The sequence below is a fragment of the Schistocerca gregaria genome, chromosome 11 (assembly GCF_023897955.1).
Source record: "Schistocerca gregaria isolate iqSchGreg1 chromosome 11, iqSchGreg1.2, whole genome shotgun sequence".
NCBI classification, from domain to species: domain Eukaryota; kingdom Metazoa; phylum Arthropoda; class Insecta; order Orthoptera; family Acrididae; genus Schistocerca; species Schistocerca gregaria.
In genome coordinates this window covers 55,069,096-55,093,295 of record NC_064930.1, presented here as the reverse complement: position 1 = coordinate 55,093,295, position 24,200 = coordinate 55,069,096, and the positions used below count along the sequence as shown (strand labels likewise).

Here is a 24,200-nt window from a genome sequence, read left to right as displayed (position 1 = left end):
AGCCTTCAGACAGACTGACTTTATTTATTCTTATGTTAAAACAGAGTATGTGAAAGAAGATGCTGCACTGTGCTCTTCTGTGAAAGTCAGCGGTTTTGTTCTCTTTCCCATAATGAATTTGAACTATGATAGCAGGTCATTTAAACTATGATCACAGGGTATTTAATCAACTAGACAGATTGTTTCTTCCATATATATCGGTTGTCATTATATTTATTTTAAACAAAAATTGTATACACAACAATGTGCTGTCATCCTTTCTCTCTCATAGATTTCACAGAAAATAGGGACGTTGTAGTTACAGCTTATTGGCTTATGGTGAGAATACAACTATAGAATGTGAATTTGCAACAATAGTAAACATAGTTCAGGGATAAAGATAGGGGGAATAGGAGATAAAAACAGAGTTGGAGGAGCAAGTGGACATTGTGATGGTGTAGCAAGAGATGTGCAGAGAGAATATGGAGAATGGAGGAGGAGACAGAGAGAGAGGGGGGGGGGGAGGAGTAGGATATGGAAAGAGATAAGGGGGGAGAAGGGTACTAGGGCGTGTAACCAATTACCGTAAATATTGAGCAGTTGCGAAACATACCCCCTTCGCTTGTAATAATAGTAACTATGTCGTATGGCTCAGATGTCTGGCTCAAGTCGTTCAACTGGAAATCATTCTGGAGACTATCGTGTCCCTAATCTACACATTATCTAACAAGGGAACGGGGACCTGCAGATTAATGAGGGATTCGAAGAACATGCCGCCCGGGGCGCTCCTCACTTTGTTGAGGGGTGAGGGCTAGGTTGAAAGGAAGACTGCAAAGTCCGTTGTCTGCCAGAGATTCGATCCCACGACCTATCGGTTCCAGGTAAACGCTTCTACCGCCAGGCCACTAAGACCGACATTCCCAGTTGATAAGTCGTTTATTATATGCACTAACATGACCACAACCGTTAGCACTTACCAGACTGCTTCCACGGATGCTGAGTGGAGCAGTGCTTTGTTCACAACTCAGACCCCTTCAGCTGGGGTGCACAGCACCCATTCTAAGTAAATAGACTCATAAGATAAAATCAGACATCATTATGGGTAATGTATGAGGATCGTTCAATAAGTAATGCCCTACTTTTTTTTCTCAGATGACAATAAACATCAACACATCTTGTTCACGCCCTATTTTTCTACTTAGTCTCCATAACATTCTATGCCCATATGCCTATGATGTGGAAGAGCATGTATTCCCTGCCGGTAAAAGCTCTGTACGTGTAGGCGTAGCCACGTTTTCCCTGCATGAATGACACTCTCACCGTCTTCAAAGTGTGTTCCCCATAGAGAATCTTTAAGTGGCGCAAAGATTTGGAAGTTCGGGAGTGCCAGATCTGGACTGTATGGTGGAGAAGCAAAGATGTTCAACCGAATTTGACAATGTTCTCCTGGCTTCTCAGACTTGAGTGGGTGTGCATTGTCATGTTGGAGCAAGATTTCCACTGGATTCTTGTCTGATCGAACACATCGGAAATGGTTCTTGAGTTTATTCAGAGTCTTCATGTATGCCTCCGAATTGATGGTTGATGTAGAGCATATACACTACTGGAAATTGAAATAAGAACACCGTGAATTCATTGTCCCAGGAAGGGGAAACTTTATTGACACATTCCTGGGGTCAGATACATCACATGATCACACTTACAGAACCACAGGCTCATAGACACAGGCAACAGAGCATCCACAATGTCGGCACTAGTACAGTGTATATCCACCTTTCGCAGCAATGCACGCTGCTATTCTCCCATGGAGACGATCGTAGAGATGCTGGATGTAGTCCTGTGGAACGGCTTGCCATGCCATTTCCACCTGGCGCCTCAGTTGGACCAGCGTTCGTGCTGGACGTGCAGACCGCGTGAGACGACGCTTCATCCAGTCCCAAACATGCTCGATGGGGGACAGATACGGAGATCTTGCTGGCCAGGGTAGTTGACTTACACCTTCTGGACCACGTTGGGTGGCACGGGATACATGCGGACGTGCATTGTCTTGTTGGAACAGCAAGTTCCCTTGCCGGTCTAGGAATGGTAGAACGATGGGTTTGATGACGGTTTGGATGTACCGTGCACTATTCAGTGTCCCCTCGACGATCACCAGAGGTGTACGGCCAGTGTAGGAGATCGCTCCCCACACCATGATGCCGAGTGTTGGCCCTGTGTGCCTCGGTCGAATTCAGTCCTGATTGTGGCGCTCACCTGCACGGCGCCAAACGCGCATACGACCATCATTGGCACCAAGGCAGAAGCGACTCTCATCGCTGAAGACGACACGTCTCCATTCGTCCCTCCATTCACGCCTGTCGCGACACCACTGGAGGCGAGCTGCACGATGTTGGGGCGTGAGCAGAAGACGGCCGAACGGTGTGCGGGACCGTAGCCCAGCTTCATGGAGACGGTTGCGAATGGTCCTCGCCGATACCCCAGGAGCAACAGTGTCCCTAATTTGCTGGGAAGTGGCGGTGCGGTCCCCTACGGCACTATGTAGGATCCTACGGTCTTGGCGTGCATCCGTGCGTCGCTGCGGTCCGGTCCCAGGTCGACGGGCACATGCACCTTCCGCCGACCACTGGCGACAACATCGATGTACTGTGGAGACCTCACGCCCCACGTGTTGAGCAATTCGGCGGTACGTCCACCCGGCCTCCCGCATGCCCACTATACGCCCTCGTTCAAAGTCCGTCAACGGTTCACATCCACGCTGTCGCGGCATGCTACCAGTGTTAAAGACTGCGATGGAGCTCCGTATGCCACGGCATTTTCCATTTCCAGGAGTGTATTATAATCACCAACTTTCATATTGCGCAATGATCACCATTCAAAAATGAGGGAAATTAGAGACTGTACCGAGGCGTTCAGACAGTCGCTTTTACCTCGCGCAGTCCGCGAGTGTAAGAGAGGAGGGGGGGGGGGTGGGGGTGAGGAAATATCACATTGGCGCTAATAGTGCCCCCCGCCACACACCGTTCTGTGGATAGCGGAGTATACAGGGTGGTCAATTGATCGTCACCGGGCCAAATATCTCACGAAATAAGCATCAAACGAAAAAACTACAAAGGACGAAACTCGTCTAGCTTGGAGGGGGAAACCAGATGGCGCTATGGTTGGCCCGTTAGATGACGCTGCCATACGTCAAACGGATATCAACTGCGTTTTTTTTAAATAGGAACCCCCATGTTTGTTACATAAAGAAATATGAACGTTTTAGTTAGGCCACTTTTTTCGCATTGTGGTAGATGGCGCTGTAATAGTCACAAACGTATAAGTACGTGGTATCACGTAACATTCCGCCTGTGCGGACGGTATTTGCTTCGTGATACATCACCCGTGTTAATATGGACCGTTTGCCAATTGCGGGAAGGATCGAGATTGTGTTGATGTATGGCTATTGTGATCAAAATGCGCAACAGGCGTATGCTATGTATGCTGCTCGGTATCCTGGAGGACATCATCCGAGTGTCCGGACCGTTCGCCGGATAGTTACGTTATGTACGGAAACAGGAAGTGTTCAGCCACATGTGAAACGTCAACCACGACCTGCCACAAATGATGATGCCCAAGTAGGTGTTATAGCTGCTGTCGCGCCAAATCCGCACATCAGTAGCAGACCAATTGTGCGAGAATCGGGAATCTCAAAAACGTCGGTGTTGAGAATGCTACATCGACATCGATTGCACCGCTACCATATTTCTGTGCACCAGGAATTGCATGGCGACGGCTTTGAACGTCGTGTACAGTTCTGCACTAGGCACGTGAGAAATTACGGCATGATGACAGATTTTTTGCACGTGTTCTATTTACCGACGAAGCGTTATTCACCAACAGCGGTAACGTAAACCGGCATAATATGCACTCTTGGGCAACGTAAAATCCACGATGGTTGCGACAAGTGGAACATCAGCGACCTTGGCGGGTTAATGTAAGGTGCGGCATTATGGGAGAAAGGATAATTGGGCCCCCTTTTATCGATGGCAATCTAAATGGTTCAATGGAAGCGGATTTCCTACGTAATGTTCTACCGATGTTACTACAAGGTGTTTCATTGCATGACAGAATGGCGATGTACTTCCAACAAGATGGATGTCCGGCACATAGCTCGTGTGCGGTATTGAATAGCATATTTCATGACAGGTGGATTGGTCGTCGAAGCACCAAACAATGCTCGCACGTTCACCGGATCTGACATCCCCGGATTTCTTTCTGTGGGGAAAGTTGAAGGATATTTGCTATCATGATCCACCGACATTGCCTGACAACATTAGTCAGCGCATTGTCAATGCATGTGCGAACATTACAGAAGGCGAGAGAAATGTCGTTACACGTATTGCCAAATGCATTGAGGTTGACGGACATCATTTTGAGCATTTATTGCGTTAATGTGGTATTTACAGGTAATCACCCTGTCACACCATACGTTCTCAGAAATGATAAGTTCATAAAGGTACATGTATCACATTGCAACAACCGAAATAAAATGTTCAAACGTACCGACGTTCCGTATTTAATTTAAAAGACCTATATGTTACCAACTGTTCGTCTAAAATTGTCAGCCATATGTTTGTGACTATTACAGCGCCATATATCACAAAGCGAAAAGTGGTCCAACTAAGACATTCATATTTCTTTACCTACTACACGAATATATAATAAAAAATGGGTGTTCCCATTTTTAAAAAACCAATTGATATCCGTTTGACCTATGGCAGCGCCATCTAGCGGGCCAACCATAGCGCCATCTGGTTTCCCCCTTCTTTGTTTGACGCTTATTTCTTGAGACATTTGGCCCGGTCACGATCAATGGACCACCCTGTATATGACTAATCTCAGCAACAACCATAGACATTTTCATATAGTCTTCACTTATAGACAGACTGACTCACAAGGAAGGTTTGTGTATTTGTTTTACAACCACTAAGTAATGATGAGTGAGTAGCACATATTTTACTAACTGTTCGTTATGTAGCTGCTGTCTGGAGTGACATGTCGTAGCAGTGATTGGGGCTATGAACCAGCTAGCTACTTAACAGACGGTACCTGGAGGGAAAAGCAGAAAGGTGAACAGCCGCCTAGCACCAAGGCTTCACCACACTTTATAGCTACAACATCATGTATAAAGTGAAGTTGCCCGCTCGCATCCATCTGTATGTGCACGCTAATCCCTAGTTCGAATTATGATGAATTAAATTTGCGAAAGCGATGTCATTGTTAGCTAACGAATAGCCACCATTGCTGGAGAGAGCGACTGTCTGAAAAGTAGTCTTTAATGTGCATCGGCAATGGTGGTCTAGCACTAGTGAGTGTAGAAGGCAATCGAAAGGTTGTGTTTGTTGGATGTGTGGTCCGCCAGTTATGCAAAACACCATTTTCCTCAGTACCCAAACATGTTTCGGTACCACTGTGTCATCATCAGTGGGTTTTCGTTTTTATTTATTCTGCAATGTGAACACTTTTGTTAAATGATTATAAATTTATGTGCATTTTTAGTTCAAACAACAGATCGTTTCCTTTCTTAAATACCTTTACATTTGATCTGCGTGAATTTTCTGGATCACTTGTGTGGTAATTACTACAGGTAGCTTGTCATCTGCAACCAAACGATGTAGATGAGAAAATGACCACTCGCAAGACACAACAGATCAACAACATACACAAAAAACGAAATGGCACATACTCACCTACAATAACAAGATTGTTCACAGAACAGGCAACATATGAAAGAAACAGGTGCTCCAAATAGGATACAGGACGGAGAACACAACACAGAAAAAGATCAGAACACAAGAAACACCCATGGATGAATTTAACAGATCAGGAATATATGAACTCACATGCAACACTTGCGATTCAGTGTACATAGGACAAACATGCAGAACTTCAAAGCAAGATATTCGGAACATCTCAGATCTTTAAAAGCAACAGTTCCACATAGCACATTTGCTGACCACCTTGTAGCCCACAATCACCACCCAACCACAATAGAAACAGACCTAAGATTACTAAAACCCAGCCACAGCCTACATAGCAAACTGACCATTGAGGAAAACTTCCATAAACAGAAGGCAATAGCAGAAGGAAAACAGTTTTTAAACGAATACACTACACTCTGCAAGGGCACACTGTTTAACACATTAAAGGAACTTTACAAATAAAAACAGTACAAACGGATAGACTCTACACACACACACGTACAAGCACACACACACACACACACACACACACACACACACACACACACACACACACACACACAAAGATAAAACAAAATTCAAATTTGGCTCAGAACTCTCTGGTGGACAAAGGAATACTGAGTGGGCTGGGACACATAACAAACCACAATCACACTGTGTTCTGGGCAAGTGAAGTTGTTAATGAAAAATACTTGTTATAGTAATGTGTGCAGCACCTCAACATTATACAGAGAATGGAAGTACTTGGCATACGAAAACGTAAGTAAAAACGAACATAGGTGCGAAAACATTGCGAAAAACTGAATTACCTTTTAGAAGATAGGTTAACTCCCAGCCACAAAAAAAAAAAAAAAAAAAATTCTCATCAACATCGTTTGGTTACAGATGACAAGCTACCTGTTGTAATTACCACACAAGTGATACAGAAATTTCATGCAGACGAAACGTAAAGATATTTACGAAAAGAAACGATCTGTTGTGTGAACTACAAATGCACAGAATTTTATAATAATTTAACAAAAATGTTCACATTGCAGAGTAAATAAAAACGAAAACCCACTGATGATGGCACAGTGGTGTCGAAACATGTTTGGGTACTGAGAAAAACGGTGTTTTGCATAACTGGCGGACCTCACATCCAACAATTTTAACTACGAACACGGCCAAAACAAGGAGCTGCAAATCAAAATGATGGAAAGTTTATGTGTTCGAATCCTTGCTGCATCACTTTTCCTCACTCGGCCTCTAAGCTAGCATTCTAGCATTCACCTCTCAATGATGTGGAGATGTGCATTTTGAAATATGGGCCAATTTCTGATCCCTCAGGTTAGCAGTCGCAGTTCACGACAAATTCTTTGAACAATGGGCAGTGAGTTAATCAACTTTGAAGTATGACCAATAACGGAAAGATAACTACCTCATCATCAGGCTGTGATGTCAGACTTATAATTATCAAATATTTTTACCGTTTTAGAACTATTGCATACCGAAATAAAGATGCAAATCCAAAATATGTAGAGTTTTATTTTTTTGCTCTATATGTAAAACGTTTTCAAAAGTAGTTCAGAAAGTTTGCTTTCTTTACGTTCGATATGTTCTTTCAGCAGCGTAGCACATGACTCAGCTTTCGTGAAGAAGTCTGCCATAAAGCGCCTACGATAAAGAGTTACGACAATTAATCTCAACAGTGCAACACAGTGTGTGCTAAGCTTCATAAGAGGAGTGCCACATAACGAGCTAAACGCCTAGATCATGCGCGTTATATCTTATTATTCCTTTTATTTGTGCCACCTCAGCCAGACTCCGATACGTACTCATACAGACACATACACGCATTATACGTGTACAGTATTTACATTGCTTGTAAACATCTTACTTAGATCACAATGTGCTTCCACGACTTCCATTTCAGTATGGAATGGAATACGTAATATTCACGCCTCCAGACAACTTTTCTGCCATGTGCTGTGTAGCACCTCGGTTCAGTTTACAGTGATAAAAGCTATAGAAAGAATAATTTAAAATTAAGAATAGAGTTTTTAGAGGGGAAAATAGTGTAGAATCAGAGTTCGGTAATTGCAGATCAAAATTATAGTATATCAATAAGTAGTTTAACGTCTAAGTACAGCAAAGCCACGGAAACTTCGTCATGGCGAAGGCAGTGAGGTTAAACTCTTGTGATGAAAAACCTATAAAAAAAGACCTGATCGTCATTATTGCCGCCTTCTTTTTCCTTGATTGTTTCGTTAAAGGGTGGGGAACCCGTGTCAGTGAGCGAGACAATAATTAGATTGGACTTTATCGTGTTAAGGTTCACGATAAACTGTTAGAATATTACGGAGGTTAAAAGTGATGTAGTGTACGATCTCTGACTATTGGTAGCAACGGAGTATTACGGGGATTTTGGTGCTAGATTGTAACTTTACGGACATATAGACGACAGAAACTCAAATTATCAGCTGATACGAGTTAATTCAGGGGTACCGGTATTCAGATATTAACGTGTGTACTTTTGAAAGTGTCGTGTGCCGTTAGTTGCGAATCTGGACGTAGAGCGCGTGCATATCGGCATTTGCGCACTATTTAGATTCCTCCAGGCTAGGAACCTTTTAAATAGACCATCATCCATCACCATCTTAATCCTTGAATATAGAGTGAAAGTGAAATACCAGAGTGTTGCACTTATTTCATTTACCTAGTACTAACCAGTGAAGGTTTTACGGAACCAAAGCCATTCAGCAGTAAGTCAGCACCATCTAGAGGAAAGCGTGGGCATTAACTTACACGCTAACTGAAGTGAACGTTTACGTGTTTTACGGACTGCTTAATATGAACTTTTGTGACTCTTTGACGTCCCCACTCCCTCCGAAAGGTGGCGCAGGCTGTGTTAATCATAAAAGGGGAGATTTTTAGCGGGGCAAATTACTAAATAAAAGCGATATTTGCAAGACTCGCAGTAATAGCAAAAGACAAGGCCCGCACCTCATCAGAGAGTCGTCGCTGTCACGTCGGGAAGCAAAGCCGGCAAACCTAACGACGCTACGTATCTACGAGCAGGCGTCGACGTGGAGTACCCAAAAAGGGAACCACAAGAGAGTTGGGGTTGCTTCAGCTGCCTGCATCGCAGAAGTTATATGAAAGTGATGACATTTAATTACTTAACGTTGTCTCTGAAATTTATTCGTAGCTATATGCAGTGGCCTGCAAGCAACATACTCTACGTCACATAAGTTGTCTGCCTGTAGATAATACTACCCACACAAGGCCAGGCCAGCTAGCTAGTACAAGGGCCTGCTGAAAAGTAACGCCTCCAAATTTTTTATATGGAAACTCGTAAAGATTTTTAAATCAAGTAAACTTCATAAACAGTCTACATCTTCATTTTTCACGTGTACATATTTGCATCTCAACATAGTCACCCTGGCGACAAACATATTTCTCCCAATGAGAGACCTGTTTGTCGATACCGTCACTGCAGAATTTTTGGCTTTGTTGATGCAGTCACAAGCGCATCTCTGCTTGTGAAGTCGTTAAAGGTGGTGTAAGTGCTTCTTGTGTGAAGCCACAGCAGATTACTAGTTCTGCATACAAGCAAAGATTGCGTAACAGGCTTCTCAGTCAGCAATCGCATTTGAATGTTCTTTCTTTGTCATAATATTGTGTTATGCATCATATAACAAAAAGAAACGTCTGCCAAGACGTGCCTCAAGTCGGCAACGGTAGAATCATGTCGTATTCAGGTTGCACTATATCGATCTGCGAAATTGTTACTAATGTATGTGCTCCTAGATAATTTGAAGTTTTATTGGATTGATGGTATAGGCAACAGGTAAATAATATGGTATCTAACAAAACAATGCAGAAAGTTGTACTTAGTAATTCAGCCAATATAATCTGGGGATTTAAAAATGACTGGGAAACAATTACAAAAGGGGTTCCCCAAGGACCAATCTTAGTTCCAATGTTGTTCCACATACATGGAAATGATCTCCTGTCTAATATATAACAAACCGAAACAATCCTTTTTGCAGATGCTACTAGTACTGTACACAATCCAGGCCTGCATTCAGAAACAGAAGAAATGGTAAAGTGTGTTCTTAAAAGTATCTTTGATGAGTTTTCTGTGAATGGTCTCACCCACAATTTTAAAAAGACACCACATATTCAGTTCTGCACATCTAGGGATAGTACAAAATGTCAAGTGTAACACCAGGTGAGGAAATAATAGAGTGGAAACTTCAAAATAGTTAGGTGTCCATATTGATGAGGATTTAAACTTGAAATGTGTGAAATCTTATGCGACTTGACTGCTAAGGTCATCAATCCCTAGGCTTACAAACTACTTAACCTAAATTATCCTAAGGAGAAACATACACACACCCATGCCCAAGTGAGGAATCGAACATCCGCCGGGACCACCCGTACAGCCATGACAGTAGCGCCTTGGACCACTCGGCGAATCCCGCGCGGCTTTAAACTGGAAACAGCACATTTTGGAACTCCTGAAGCAACTCAGTTGAGTCATATTTGCACTTAGAATCATTTCAAATCTTTGAGAGAGACAAATCAGTAAGGTGACATATATTGCATATTTCCATTTAGTAATGTAATATGGAATAATGTTCTCATCTTCAAGAAAGGAAGTCTTCATTGTACAAAAACAAGCTGTAAGAATGTGGTGCTCACCCACATTGTTGTAAATAAAGCGCTACAGTTCAAACAGAACAAGAAGGGAAAATGACATCCATTACTTCACATTAAGATTGTTATTAGCACAAAAAGTTGTGAACAATACCACGATAACTTACCCAGTGATATAAAATGTGTCACAGACAGCAAAGTAAAATCTGAAGACAAACTGGAAGTTCCTCTCCCACAACTCCCTGAAAATTCGATAGAAGAATTTCTATTATTATAATGTATAGAGGACGGTGAGTAGGAATAACTACTCAAATCGATATATTTAAAAAAATGAAACACTAAACTCATAAATGACCAGAATGTAGCCATATTTAGAAATTAATTTGCGATGTGAATGTAAACTCATATATTCCACATCATTACAAAATGATCCATTTATCATGGAACTAATTGACTATGTTACTTTCTAGAAATAATTTCTTAATGGGAACTGTACAGTCTATCAACATAATGTAGAAATATTCACATCAAGTAGAACACAAAAAGTCTTTGTTATTTATCTCATTAAAAGTGCAGGTTTACTTGGCACCGTTATCACTATTATCAGCTGATCACCATATTGTTCTTATTCTCGATCTTCTTTTTGTATTTATGGTGTGGTGATAATTTTTAGCATATTGCTCAAGCTTTCCATATGTCGCGATTTACCAGTGTTCGTTTTCAGTACATGATAAATACTCGTTGTACGTTGCTGTTCAGAATTGCTTTATGTACGTTGCGGTATGCATAACCATCGAGGTTGCAGTTCTGTTTGCTCTTGAGCATCTGGGTCTTTTTGGATGTGTCAGTTCAGCAGTATCTACATTTTTAGGGGTTGTCTCGTCGACCACCGCCAATTCCTGCTGGAGGAAATTTCAGATCGCTCCTGCGTGTCCGCAACAAAATCTGTTAATTAATATACCAACATTTCTACAAGCAACATCAACCTCGTTTCTAGAAAGAAATATCATACGCCGAACAGATATTCAACCTAAAACGCATCGTGGGAGCAAGAGCTCAAGGAGCCTGAACACCAGTGATCTTTGTCAGCTTTAAGAAGCCATACGTCACGATAAACAGACAAGCGGTATTTAGTGTCTTGGAAGAGTTTCGGGTTGACAAAGAAGGAGATAAGTCATTAAACTTACAGTATGTGACTACAGGAAAGGAATTCGTGGCGGGCCGCATCAAACCAGTCAGTAGACTGATGACAAAAAAAAAAATGTGATCAAAAGTATCCGGACACCTGGATGAAGATGGCTTACAAGTTTGTGGCGCCCTCCATCAGTAATGCTGGAATTCGATATATTGTTGGCTCACCCTTAGTCTTGATGACAGCTTCCACTCTCGCAGGCATACATTCAATCATGTGCTGGAAGGTTTCTCAGGGAATGGCAGCCCATTCTTCACGGAGTGCTGCACTGAGGAGAGGTATCGATGACAGTCGGTGAGGCGTGTCACGAAGTCGGCGTTGCAAAACATCGCAAAGGTGTTCTGTAGGATTCAAGTCAGAACTCTGTGCAGGAAAGTCCATTACAGGGATGTTATTCTCTTGTAACAACTGCGCCACAGGCGGCGAATTATGAATAGGTGCTCGATCGTGTTGAAAGATGCAATCGCCAACCCCGAATTGCTCTTCAACATTGGGAAGCAAAAAGGCGCTCAAAACATCAACGTAGGCCTGTGCTGCGATAGTGCCACGCAAAATAACAAGGGTTCCAACCCCCCCCTCCCCCTCACGAAAAACACGACTACACCGTAAGACCACCGCCTCCGAATTTTACTGGTGGCACTACAAACGCTAGCAGATGACGTTCAACAGGCATTCGCCATATCCACACCCTGCCATCGGATCGCCACGTTGTGTACCGAGATTCGTCACTCCACACAACGTTTTTCCACTGTTCTACCGTCCAATGTTTACGCTCCTTTCACCAAGCGAGGCGTCGTTTGGCATTTATCAGCCGCTCGACCATGAAATCCAAGTTTTCTCCCCTCCTGCCTAGCTGCCACAGTACTTGCATTGGATCCTGATGCAGTGTGGAATTCCTGTGTGATGGTCTGGATAGATGTCTGCCTATTACACATTACGACCCTCTTCAGCTATCGGCGCTCTCTGTCAGTCAACGGACGATCTCGGCCTGTACGCTTTTGTGCTGTACGTGTCCCTTCACTTTCCCACTTCACTGTCACATCGGAAACAGTGGACCTACGGATGTTTAGCAGTGTGTAAATCTCGAGTACAAATATATAACACAAGCGACACCCAATCACCTGACCACGTTCCAAGTCCACGAGTTCCGCGGAGCGCCCCATTCTGCTCTCTCACGATGTCTGATGACTACTGAGGCACTTAATGTGTGAAGTCAGATCCAATGGAAATTGGAATTACGCTGCAAATGGTCCGCAAAAGAAAAGAGCAGAGTTAACAGTATAAAATCAGTTTAATAGAGACTACTTAGCAAGTCCCTAACGGTCGTTTCTGAGGTGGAGAAAAAAAAAAGAGTGAAAGAATGACGAGATTATGGAGGAGAGTGAAAGCCAAGAAACGTTTTGTTCTTTGCGCTCCGTAGTAAGCCTAAGTATGAAATTTTTTTAAAATTCTGTTGTCAGTGTGATTGAGGTGCATTTCGTGGACTTTTTCATTGATGCAGGTTGGGATGACAAGTTTGAAGCTAGCATGCAACTGATGAATTCAGGAGGGCCATACTCAACGCCACCCAAGATCTCCCCAGCTGCAAACGAACAGCGCGTGGTATATTTTTCTCTTTGCTGTGCAGAGACGACACTGTGGTACTCGACTTGTTTCGTACAGGACAAGTTTCCACATAGGTAGTGGGCGACGTCTGGAGCAGTAGATACAGTGAGATTCTTGAGTATTGTTGATGTAGCAGTAAGGAGAGGAGTTCCGACAGTGGTTTAACCAATGATGACCGTGGACACACGTTTGCCGCAGTCGTTCCCTTGCTCTACAGAAAGCATCACACTCTCTTATTTGTATACGGACCTTTCACTGGTGACGAACATGCTAAATTGAATCTGACATTGTTATCTGGCATCATAAATGGTAGTGATGGTGTAAGATGCTGTTGTGTATACAACAGGATCTCTTTGAGTCGCATAGCCAGTAATTTGAACAACAGGTGTTACATTGCTCACGTCCAAAGATTGGCGGATTTGATGTCTGTGTGACAGTGATGTTCAAACAATAGAGTGCATTACAGTGTGCTGGCCATTCTGTCTTTACAGAGGGTCGTTCATCTCTTGGTCTGGTGAGTAAATTCTCTATGTTTCTGACCCATTGAAAACATCTGGTCACGACTTGTCTAGTGATTTTAAGACTTTTGATACTGCTGATCACGAGATCCTACTGAATAAGCTAGAAGCATTACGAGTAAGAGGGGCAGATAATTACTGGTTCTGATCAGACTTAGCAGATAAAGTACAAAGAGCAAAGATAGCACATACCCTCAAACACATCTAAAGCTTTAGTAAAACACATATACTATACATACATACACACTTATATTATGCATACATTGTATAATAGTTCCTCAGGGTAACATTATAGGACCGATAGTGTTCCTGATGTAAATCAATGACTACAATTCCAGTGTAGTCAAGGAGAAAATCATTTTCTCTTTACTGACGGCAGCAGCATTATAATCAACACAGCCCTCAAATAATTTGAATGTGGTCAATTGGCAATAAAGTGGCATTGAAGATGGAGGAAACAAATGCCATGAATTTCAGTTAGAAGAGAGAAAACGACACTATCAAGTTAAATGTAGATATCACCTCTATAGACAGTGTAACAAATGTAAAATTTCTTGCAATGAATATCTATGCTCAGTTCAAGGAGTGGGAACACATAAAGAGATTTGCAAACAGGATAACGTAAGAATTTGAAGCCCATCAAAGTCGTGTCACCAATGTGTAGCAGCCAGTGTCTTTCAGTAGCATCGTATTCATATGTACACTCAGTTCCCAGCTGTAGTGTTCTTTTATGGGGAATAAAAGGCACTGTAGGCAGTTCTCAAACTGCAGTAAAGAGCCATAATACTAATGACCGGAAATAGTAACCAAACTCGTTATAAAGATCTGTATAAAAACACTGCAGATTTTAATTGCCGTGTGCGAGTACATTTACCAATCAGTTGCACACATCAGAAACAACAACGGTGACTGCACAAACAATTCTGTCCATGACCATGGAACTAGTCCTAGAGTGAACTTACATTTACTAGGAAGGAATAATCATAAAAACAAAAGTAGCATTTCCTACCAAGGAATAAAACTCTACAATAAATTAGCAAAGAGGATTAAAGAAATTGCTAAAACAAACTTTTTAAAAAAGCAATTAAAAAGTACCAGTTAACTCAATGATTTTATACATTGCAGGGTTACTTAGATGACACAGAGTAGGCCAACGTGTTTGGTAAAAATGTAATGCAAATAATAAACATTTGACATTCCACATAACACCGTAACACTTCATATTTTCCTTCTGTTTTTCATTTTCAGATAAAAGTTACTTGTAAAGCTGTGGAATGCATAGTTTAAACTCTTTCTACATTTTTCTGAGTTCTACAAGTCACTCGTGAGAGAAGGATTCTGAGTCACTATTTCACGCTAGCTAATGGGAAGTTGCGGTGCACAAAATAGTCCTGACGTCAGATATTAATACGAGTAGTGTGTGAAGTGTTACAAAACAATGCATGCATAGTGTGCATATGTGCTCAGTGAGAAATGAATGGGCAGTATAACATTATCAAATAACTTACTTCTAAAATGGCGTTTTTCAATAGGGCCAATGCGAATGAGCTAATAGTAGTGCTTTAAACAGAGAGCTTTGTAGCTGCGCGGGATTAGCCTAGCGGTCTAAAGCGCTGCAGGCATGGACCGTGTGGCTGGTCCCTCAGGCATGGGTGTGTGTGTTTGTCCTTAGGATAATTTAGGCTAAGTAGTGTGTAAGCTTAGGGACTGCTGACCTCAGCAGTTAAGTCCCATAAGATTTCATACACATTTGAACATTTTTAGAGAGCCTTGTATTGGGAACGCTGTGGGCTCCAGTCTTCATCCAGCCATCCTGATTTAGGTTTTCTTTAGTTTCTCTAAATTATTCCAGGAAAAGGCAGGGATGTTTCTTACTAATAGCCGCAGCTGGCGACCTGCTCCACCTTTGTCATTCTAGACCAGTTATCGTTTCTATTGTACCTGTAATACCAAGATATGGCCAGTATCCTTGCACCTCAGTCACACCAGATACCCAGCCGAGTTTGACAGCCTCTCTGTATCAAAGTTTCCTTCCTGTTCGCAGGTCACCTACAGACTAATGATGCGTTCTTCATAGTGAGTTGGGGTGAGTGGACCACTTGACATAAAGGTAGTGGTGTAGCTAATTCTGGTGGTGGTGGTGCTGGCCAGAGGTGGCTAGTAAAATTCCGCTCCAAGATGCAACATATTTTATTTAGTCTTCAGTTACAACATCAAAGTGCTGCAATGCACTTTGATACAGCCTCTGCAGGCGCCAGGTCACCTGGCGGTGGTGGTGACGACAGATGGCAGTGAGACGGTCAGGTGACATTGGTCTCCTGCTTTTCTGATACTGTTTACCACACTCATTACTACATGCCTGAGTTAGCAGTATGCAGCCCTTACTGAAAGGTGCCAGAAATATTTACCTCCACTGCATTCTCTTAGGTGTCTACTGCAACTGGGTTAGAAACTCATCCTGGTGTGAAAGGGTGATAGCCGTACAGCCCAGGTTGGGAACTGATGATCTCTGAGGTAGAAATTTGGTAGTGTTGTGGAGATTGGGGGACAGCTCATCCGCTGTGGCACTCTCAGTCCACTGGTGCAAGCTTAGAACCATGAGCCAGTCTGGTGGAGCTGCCTGCCCAGGCCAGTGTTGGGTGCTGGCTGGCACTCAGTATGCTGGAGGCTTACATGGACCTGACGTCGTGCTGCCAGACTGTGCATCACTGTGCGAGAAGCAGTGGTTAGATATAACGACTGACACCACACTTGCTGTCCCATTGACAGCTTCCATGCACATCCAAACTGACACCCCCATGTTGCCGTGTTGCAGGAATACTCTGCAGGCCAGCTTGGCCCGACCACCTTGCGGTGTGCAAACAGGCTAACTTGTGGATGTACATATCGGCTCCTCTCAGCCTGCCTACTTCATATATGGCTACCATAAGCTTCATTTAATTCAGTAACTCCTGAAATTTACCATGGGCGTTACACTTCTCTTCGGTATACGCACCATGAGTAATATTTTGTACTCTCCATCTTTACTGGTATTTTAATTTTAATAATGACCACATGGCATTGACTGCTGAGTAATCCCATCTGGGCATGTTCAGCAGCCTCCTGCAAGTGTTTCCATTTGATGCCACTTCAGCAAATGGACACATCAATGAAGGTGAGATGAAAAGATTGGGATAACACAAGCAGCCAGTCCTCAAGTGAGTAAATTCTACGAGCCACCTGAGAATTGAAAAAGGAAACCCATGATCTAGAAGCAGCAGTGGTTATTGTGAGACTATGGGCTGTAATTTTAATAGCCAGCAGTATACTTTTGCTAACTGTTTTGTTGTTGTTGAGTCACTTAACCTGATTCCATGAGCAACCCTGTGCAACTGCTGCAAATACTAACTCTTTTCACCACTGTAGTGTGAACATCAGTTGAGCCATGTATCTGCCCTGTGACTCCACAGCGGTGTGTGTAGTATTACTTCAGTGTGTGCTGAGCAGACAGTATCACACCTGTTCCTGCTGCCTAGCAAGGAGCCACCTGTTTCCCCTATGAATACTCTCGCTCTCACCCCGTGACAACTAACCCACACCTGGTCTCTGCTTCTCTTACAGCGAGCCAACCACCCAAGACAGCGAGCCACCTGCTGCCACCCCACCAGAGAGCGGACATGGTGGCACGCCTGCCGCTGCCTCTGATGCTGCGCCACCGCCCACAGACCTTCACCCTCGAGTGCAGTGAGTTCCATATGTCTCAAAGCATTAGATCCCTGCTACACATTCACAATTCCAGTCCTGTGAACAATTGTACTACTGATATTTATAAATACATTTCTTTGTCACCCAGTTGATGATCTATACGACTACATCAACACAAATCATTGTTTTATGTTATCAAGAACATGGAAAACTATTTCACCAATTTACTTGAGAATTTTACACTACCTTGTAATGAAAGTTCACCCGGACATGGGTTATTTAGTTGCCTTAGTATATATAACATATAAATACATATGTAATATAAAAAGCAAAACCCTGTTAGCAAAAATCTCGAGAGAGTCTTTACTGATTAACCTATTAGTCTAATAAAATTTCGGGTGGACTTAGCATATATGTTTATAATATACACTCCTTAAAATTGAAATAAGAACACTGTGAATTCATTGTCCCAGGAAGGGGAAACTTTATTGACACATTCCTGGGGTCAGATACATCACATGATCACACTGACAGAACCACAGGCACATAGATACAGGCAACAGAGCATGCACAATGTCGGCACTAGTACAGTGTATATCCACCTTTCACAGCAATGCACGCTGCTATTCTCCCATGGAGACGATCGTAGAGATGCTGGATGTAGTCCTGTGGAATGGCTTGCCATGCCATTTCCACCTGGCGCCTCAGTTGGACCAGCGTTCGTGCTGGACATGCAGACCGCGTGAGACGACGCTTCATCCAGTCCCAAACATGCTCAATGGGGGACAGATCCGGAGATCTTGATGGCCAGGGTAGTTGACTTATACCTTCTAGAGCACGTTTGGTGGCACGGGATACATGCGGACGTGCATTGTCCTGTTGGAACAGCAAGTTCCCTTGCCGGTCTAGGAATGGTAGAACGATGGGTTCGATGACGGTTTGGATGTACCGTGCACTATTCAGTGTCCCCTCGTCGACCACCAGAGGTGTACGGCCAGTGTAGGAGATCGCTCACCACACCGTGATGACAGGTGTTGGCTCTGTGTGCCTCGGTCTTATGCAGTCCAGATTGTGGTGCTCACCTGCACGTCGCCAAACACGCATACGACCATCATTGGCACCAAGGCAGAAGCGACTCTCATTGCTGAAGACGACACGTCTCCATTCGTCCCTCCATCCACGTCTGTCGCTACACCACTGGAGGCGGGCTGCACGATGTTGGGGCGTGAGCGGAAGACGGCCTAACGGTGTGCGGGACTGTAGCCCAGCTTCATGAAGACGGTTGCGAATGGTCCTCGCCGATACCCCAGGAGCAACAGTGTCCCTAATTTGCTGGGAAGTGGCGGTGCAGTCCCCTACGGCACTGCGTAGGATCCTATGGTGCATCCATGCGTCGCTGCGGTCCGGTCCCAGGTCGACGGGCACGTGCACCTTCCGCCGACCACTGGCGACAACATCGATGTACTGTGGAGACCTCACGCCCCACGTGTTGAGCAATTCGGCGGTACGTCCACCGGGCCTCCCGCATGCCCACTATACGCCCTCGCTCAAAGTCCGTCAACTGCACATACGGTTCACGTCCACGCTGTCGCGGCATGCTACCAGTGTTAAAGACTGCGATGGAGCTCCGTATGCCACGGCAAACTGGCTGACACTGACGGCGGCGGTGCACAAATGCTGCGCAGCTAGCGCCATTCGACGGCCAACACCGCGGTTCCTGGTGTGTCCGCTGTGCCGTGCGTGTGATCATTGCTTGTACAGCCCTCTCGCAGTGTCCGGAGCAAGTATGGTGGGTCTGACACACTGGTGCCAATGTGTTCTTTTTTCCATTTCCAGGAGTGTAAATAGTATATGGGCACATACAATGGGAAAATGTATTAAGAAAAAAAATTGGAAAAGGTCTAGATATTTACAGTAGATATAAGACTAAACTCTGCCCAAACAGGCCATGAAGGTCCAACAGTACTGACTGGCAGCTATGCCATCCTCACCCCACAGATATCACTGAATGGGGATACAGAGGGGCATGTGGTTAGCACACTGCTCTCCAAGCTGTATGTCAGTCAAAATGAGACAGGTACTTCTCAATGTAGTAGTTCCTCAGTTTGCGGCACATAGGCCCAGTATGACCCCACTTGCCAACAGTGCTCGGCAGACTTGATGGCCATCCATCCAAGTGCTAGCCCAGCCCGACAGGGCTCACCTTCTGTGATTCCGTGATCTGCAGGGAACTGATGTTACCAGTGCAGCAAGAGCAGTGGCTTAGTCAGCAAAAAACCTTGAAAATTTCTTGATTGAGTTACATCAGATTCTTACAGATTACTCTAAAAATCATATATATATATATATATATATATATATATATATACTTGATTTATATATACACTCCTGGAAATGGAAAAAAGAACACATTGACACCAGGGTGTCAGACCCACCATACTTGCTCCGGACACTGCGAGAGGGCTGTACAATCAATGATCACACGCACGGCACAGCAGACACACCAGGAACCGCGGTGTTGGCCGTCGAATGGCGCTAGCTGTGCAGCATTTGTGCACCTCCGCCGTCAGTGTCAGCCAGTTTGCCGTGGCATAAGGAGCTCCATCGCTGTCTTTAACACTGGTAGCATGCCGCGACAGCGTGGACGTGAACCGTATGTGCAGTTGACGGACCTTGAGCGAGGGCATATAGTGGGCATGCGGGAGGCCAGGTGGACGTACCGCCGATTTGCTCAACACGTGGGGCGTGAGGTCTCCACAGTACATCGATGTTGTCGCCTGTGGTCGGCGGAAGGTGCACGTGCCCATCGACCTGGGACCGGACCGCAGTGACGCACGGATGCACGCCAAGACCGTATGATCCTACGTAGTGCCGTAGGTGACCGCACCGCCACTTCCCAGCAAATTAGGGACACTGTTGCTCCTGGGGTATCGGCGAGGACCATTCGCAACCGTCTCCATGAAGCTGGGCTACAGACCCGCACACCGTTAGGCCGTCTTCCGCTCACGCCCCAACATCGTGCAGCCCACCTCCAGTGGTGCCGCGACAGGCGTGAATGGAGGGACGAATGGAGACGTGTCGTCTTCAGCGATGAGAGTCGCTTCTGCCTTGGTGCCAATGATGGTCGTATGCGTGTTTGGCGCCATGCAGGTGAGCGCCACGATCAGGACTGCATACGACCGCGGCACACAGGGCCAACACCCGGCATCATGGTGTGGGGAGCGATCTCCTACACTGGCCGTACACCTCTGGTGATCGTCGAGGGGACACTGAATAGTGCACGGTACATCCAAACCGTCATCGAACCCATCGTTTTACCATTCCTAGACCGGCAAGGGAACTTGCTGTTCCGACAGGACAATGCACGTCCGCATGTATCCCGTGCCACCCAACGTGCTCTAGAAGGTGTAAGTCAACTACCCTGGCCAGCAAGATCTCCGTATCTGTCCCCCACTGAGCATGTTTGGGACTGGATGAAGCGTCGTCTCACGCGGTCTGCACGTCCACCATGAACGCTGGTCCAACTGAGGGGCCAGGTGGAAATGGCATGGCAAGCCGTTCCACAGGACTACATCCAGCATCTCTACGATCATGGGAGAATAGCAGCCTGCATTGCTGCGAAAGGTGGATATACACTGTACTAGTGCCGACATTGTGCATCCTCTGTTGCCTGTGTCTATGTGCCTGTGGTTCTGTCAGTATGATCATGTGATGTATCTGACCCCAGGAATGTGTCAATAAAGTTTCCCCTTCCTGGGACAATGAATTCACGGTGTTCTTATTTCAATTTCCAGGAGTGTATATATATAATGTGGAGTGTATGTGTGTGTTTGTGTGTGTGTGTGTGTGTGTGTGTGTGTGTGTGTGTGTGTGTGACTGCATGACTTCCTGCCAACTCCTGCATTGATTTCAACAAAATTTGACACAGAAACAGTACTGTGAGATTTTATGATCTCATATCTGTAAAAGGAGTGGAGATATGGACAAATACGTATTTTCTCAGCCCTGGGGTGTAGGTATATGTGCTTACATGGATGACACGCATATTGTGTGAAAATAGTATTGACCTGCCTGATTGCTTTGGTTTGCAGTGCAACATAAACATCAGGAGCAAGAAACTGTTTTCCAGCCCCCAATGTGTACGCTGCCTTGGACTATAAGCATTTGTGCTGGAGTAGTACTTGCATGAACTTACAATTTCCTGTGTACAGGAAATGTGTGTGTCTCCAATACTCATCGCCATCACACTAGATACAATAGAGGAAACCTAGAAAGAGAAACTGAACTTGGAAGTAATAAGAGGAACACGCCTTAGGACTGAATGACAGAACCCGAAGATGAAGTGTTGAGCTTATGCTGATGACCTTGCTCTCTTAGCTGACAACCGAGAAGACAGTTCGTGAAACCACAGAAAAAACAGGTCTTTAAATCTTCTGTGAAAGAAATAATATATAGAGTCCAGGTAGCGACGTGAGAGAAGCATGGATGTAAATCAGAGGAAGATTAAGAGGACAGGGAAGTTTAAATGCCTGGGGGAATGGATCAACCCAATGGAGTCGATAAGGAGGCAAACAAAGGAGGAGCCAGAAAACTAGACCTGACCTACAAGCTAACACAGAACAAGTACAACAATGGGCGTTATCCTACAAGTCCACAATCAGATGCTGTAACTCGGTAGTACAACCTGAACGATTGTACACTTTGGAGTGTCTTATTTTAAATAAAATGGTGAGCATCAAGAACTCGAAAACAAAGAACGAATATTTTGAGGAAACACGTGGAGCACAGAAGAGTACTGATGAGACTCGGAAGAAAACGAAAAGTGGAGAATTATAGCAGGACCCCGACAAGATCGCCGACACAATGAGAAAGCGAATGTTAAAGATCTATAGACACCTACTAAGGATGGATGAATGCAGACTGACCATAAAGCTCTTCAGCTACACCATGGGATTAATGGCCACATCTAAAGGGGTAGATGATGTGAAGTGTGATGCAATGAATTTGGAATTGCGCTGCAGATGTTACACAAAAGAAAAGAGCAGAGTTAACAGTATAAAATCTTTTGAAGAGAGACCACTAAACAGAAGGTCCAAACTGTCGTTTCTGAGATGCAGAAAAAAGAAGCAAAAGAATGTAGAGATACTGGAGGAGAAGATAAGGAAAACCAAAAAAATCGCAACTTCTGTGCTGCCCATAATTGAACAAACTCAGAAGTTTAAAGAATACAGTTGTCGGTGTGACTGTGGTGCATTTTGTGGAGTATTTCAATGGCCTAGTTTGGGATGACACGTTTCAAGCTAGCATGGCACTGGGGAATTCAGGAGGGCTGTACTCAACGCCAGGCGAGATCTTCACAGCACCAAACGACCAGTGCCTGAAAGGGCTGATGTATTTTTCCCTTGCTGTTCAGGCATGACACATAGCTTGACTCTGGAGCTCGACAGCCATCGTGATTTAGGTTTTCTTTAGTTTCTCTAAATTATTTCAGGAAAAGGCCGCGATGGTTCTCAATGCAAGACCATAGCTACTTGTTCCACCCCTGTCGTTCTAGACCTGTGAGTCTGTAAATGTCTGTATATGTGAGTTACTTTAATATTACTGTTTCGACTCTACATGTAACACCAAGATATGTCCAGTATACTTGTACAAAAAATCTTCCTCAGTCACACCAGATACCCGAGCCTTTATGTATCAGAGTTTCATTGCTCCCCACAGATCACCAACAGACTGATGATGCATTCTTCCTAATGAATATACAGGGGGTAAGTGAACCACTTGGCATGCAGGTGGTGCAGTGGATCATTGTGGAGGCGATGGTGCTGGCCAGAGGTGGCAACTGCTGCAGATACTAACTCTTTTCACCACTGTAGTGTGAACATCAGTTGAGCCATGTATCTATCCTGCGACTCCACAGCGGTGTGTGTAGTATTACTTCAGTGTGTGCTGAGCAGACAGTATCACACCTGTTCCTGCTGCCTAGCAAGGAGCCACCTGTTTCCCATGTGAATACTCTCGCTCTCACCCCGTGACAACTAACCCACACCTGGTCTCTGCTTCTCTTACAGCGAGCCAACCACCCAAGACAGCGAGCCACCTGCTGCCACTCCACCAGAGGTTGCACACGGTGGCACGCCTGCCGCTGCTGTGCCACCACCCACAGACCGCATCTCTCGAGTGCGGTGAGTCCTTTGATTACACACGTACGCCACAGCATTAGTTCTCCGCTACACATTCACAATTCCAGTCTTATGAACAACTGCACTATTCATATTTATAAATGCATTTGTTTGTCACCCAGTTCAAAAATGGCTCTGAGCACTATGGGACTTAACATCTGCGGTCATCAGTCCCCTAGAACTTAGACCTACTTAAACCTAACTAACCTAAGGACGTCACACACATCCATGCCCGAGGCAGGATTAGAATCTACGACCGTAGCGGTGGCGCGGTTCCAGGCTGAAGCGGCTAGAACCGCTCGGCCACAAAGGCTGGCGTCACCCAGTTCATGATCTATACATCTACATTAACACGTCATTATTTAATGTTGTTACCAAAAATATTGAGAAGTATTTGACCAATTTACTTCAGATTATTACACTGTACTCTAATGAAAATTCAAACGGACGTAGGCTACTTATTGCTTTAACATGTACAAAAAATAAATAGATATTTAATACATAAAGGGAAAACTCTGTTAGCAAAAATCTCGAATAGAAGATGACTGATTCACGCATTACTCTAATAAACATTTGGATAAACATGGCGTATATGTTTGTAATATAAATCATATATACGAACATCTAAGAGGGAAATATTTTCAGCAAACATCTCGGAAAC

At 44.3% G+C, this 24,200-nt stretch overlaps 1 protein-coding gene across 15 annotated transcripts in view; it reads left to right on the top strand.

Annotated features, from left to right (window-relative positions):
• Window positions 1-24,200, top strand: part of LOC126295113 (speckle-type POZ protein-like) — a 623,042-nt gene that overhangs the window by 567,342 nt on the left and 31,500 nt on the right. For 11 of the 15 annotated variants that reach the window (XM_049987382.1, XM_049987373.1, XM_049987377.1 and 8 more), the window contains 2 exons: window positions 17,277-17,399; window positions 23,429-23,542. The exons of 2 other annotated variants lie outside the window; for them this stretch is intronic. In XM_049987382.1, the coding sequence (XP_049843339.1) occupies window positions 17,277-17,399; window positions 23,429-23,542 (237 nt within the window). The remainder of the gene's footprint in view (window positions 1-17,276; window positions 17,400-23,428; window positions 23,543-24,200) is intronic. 2 more of the 15 variants (XM_049987383.1, XM_049987379.1) reach the window with 1 other exon arrangement.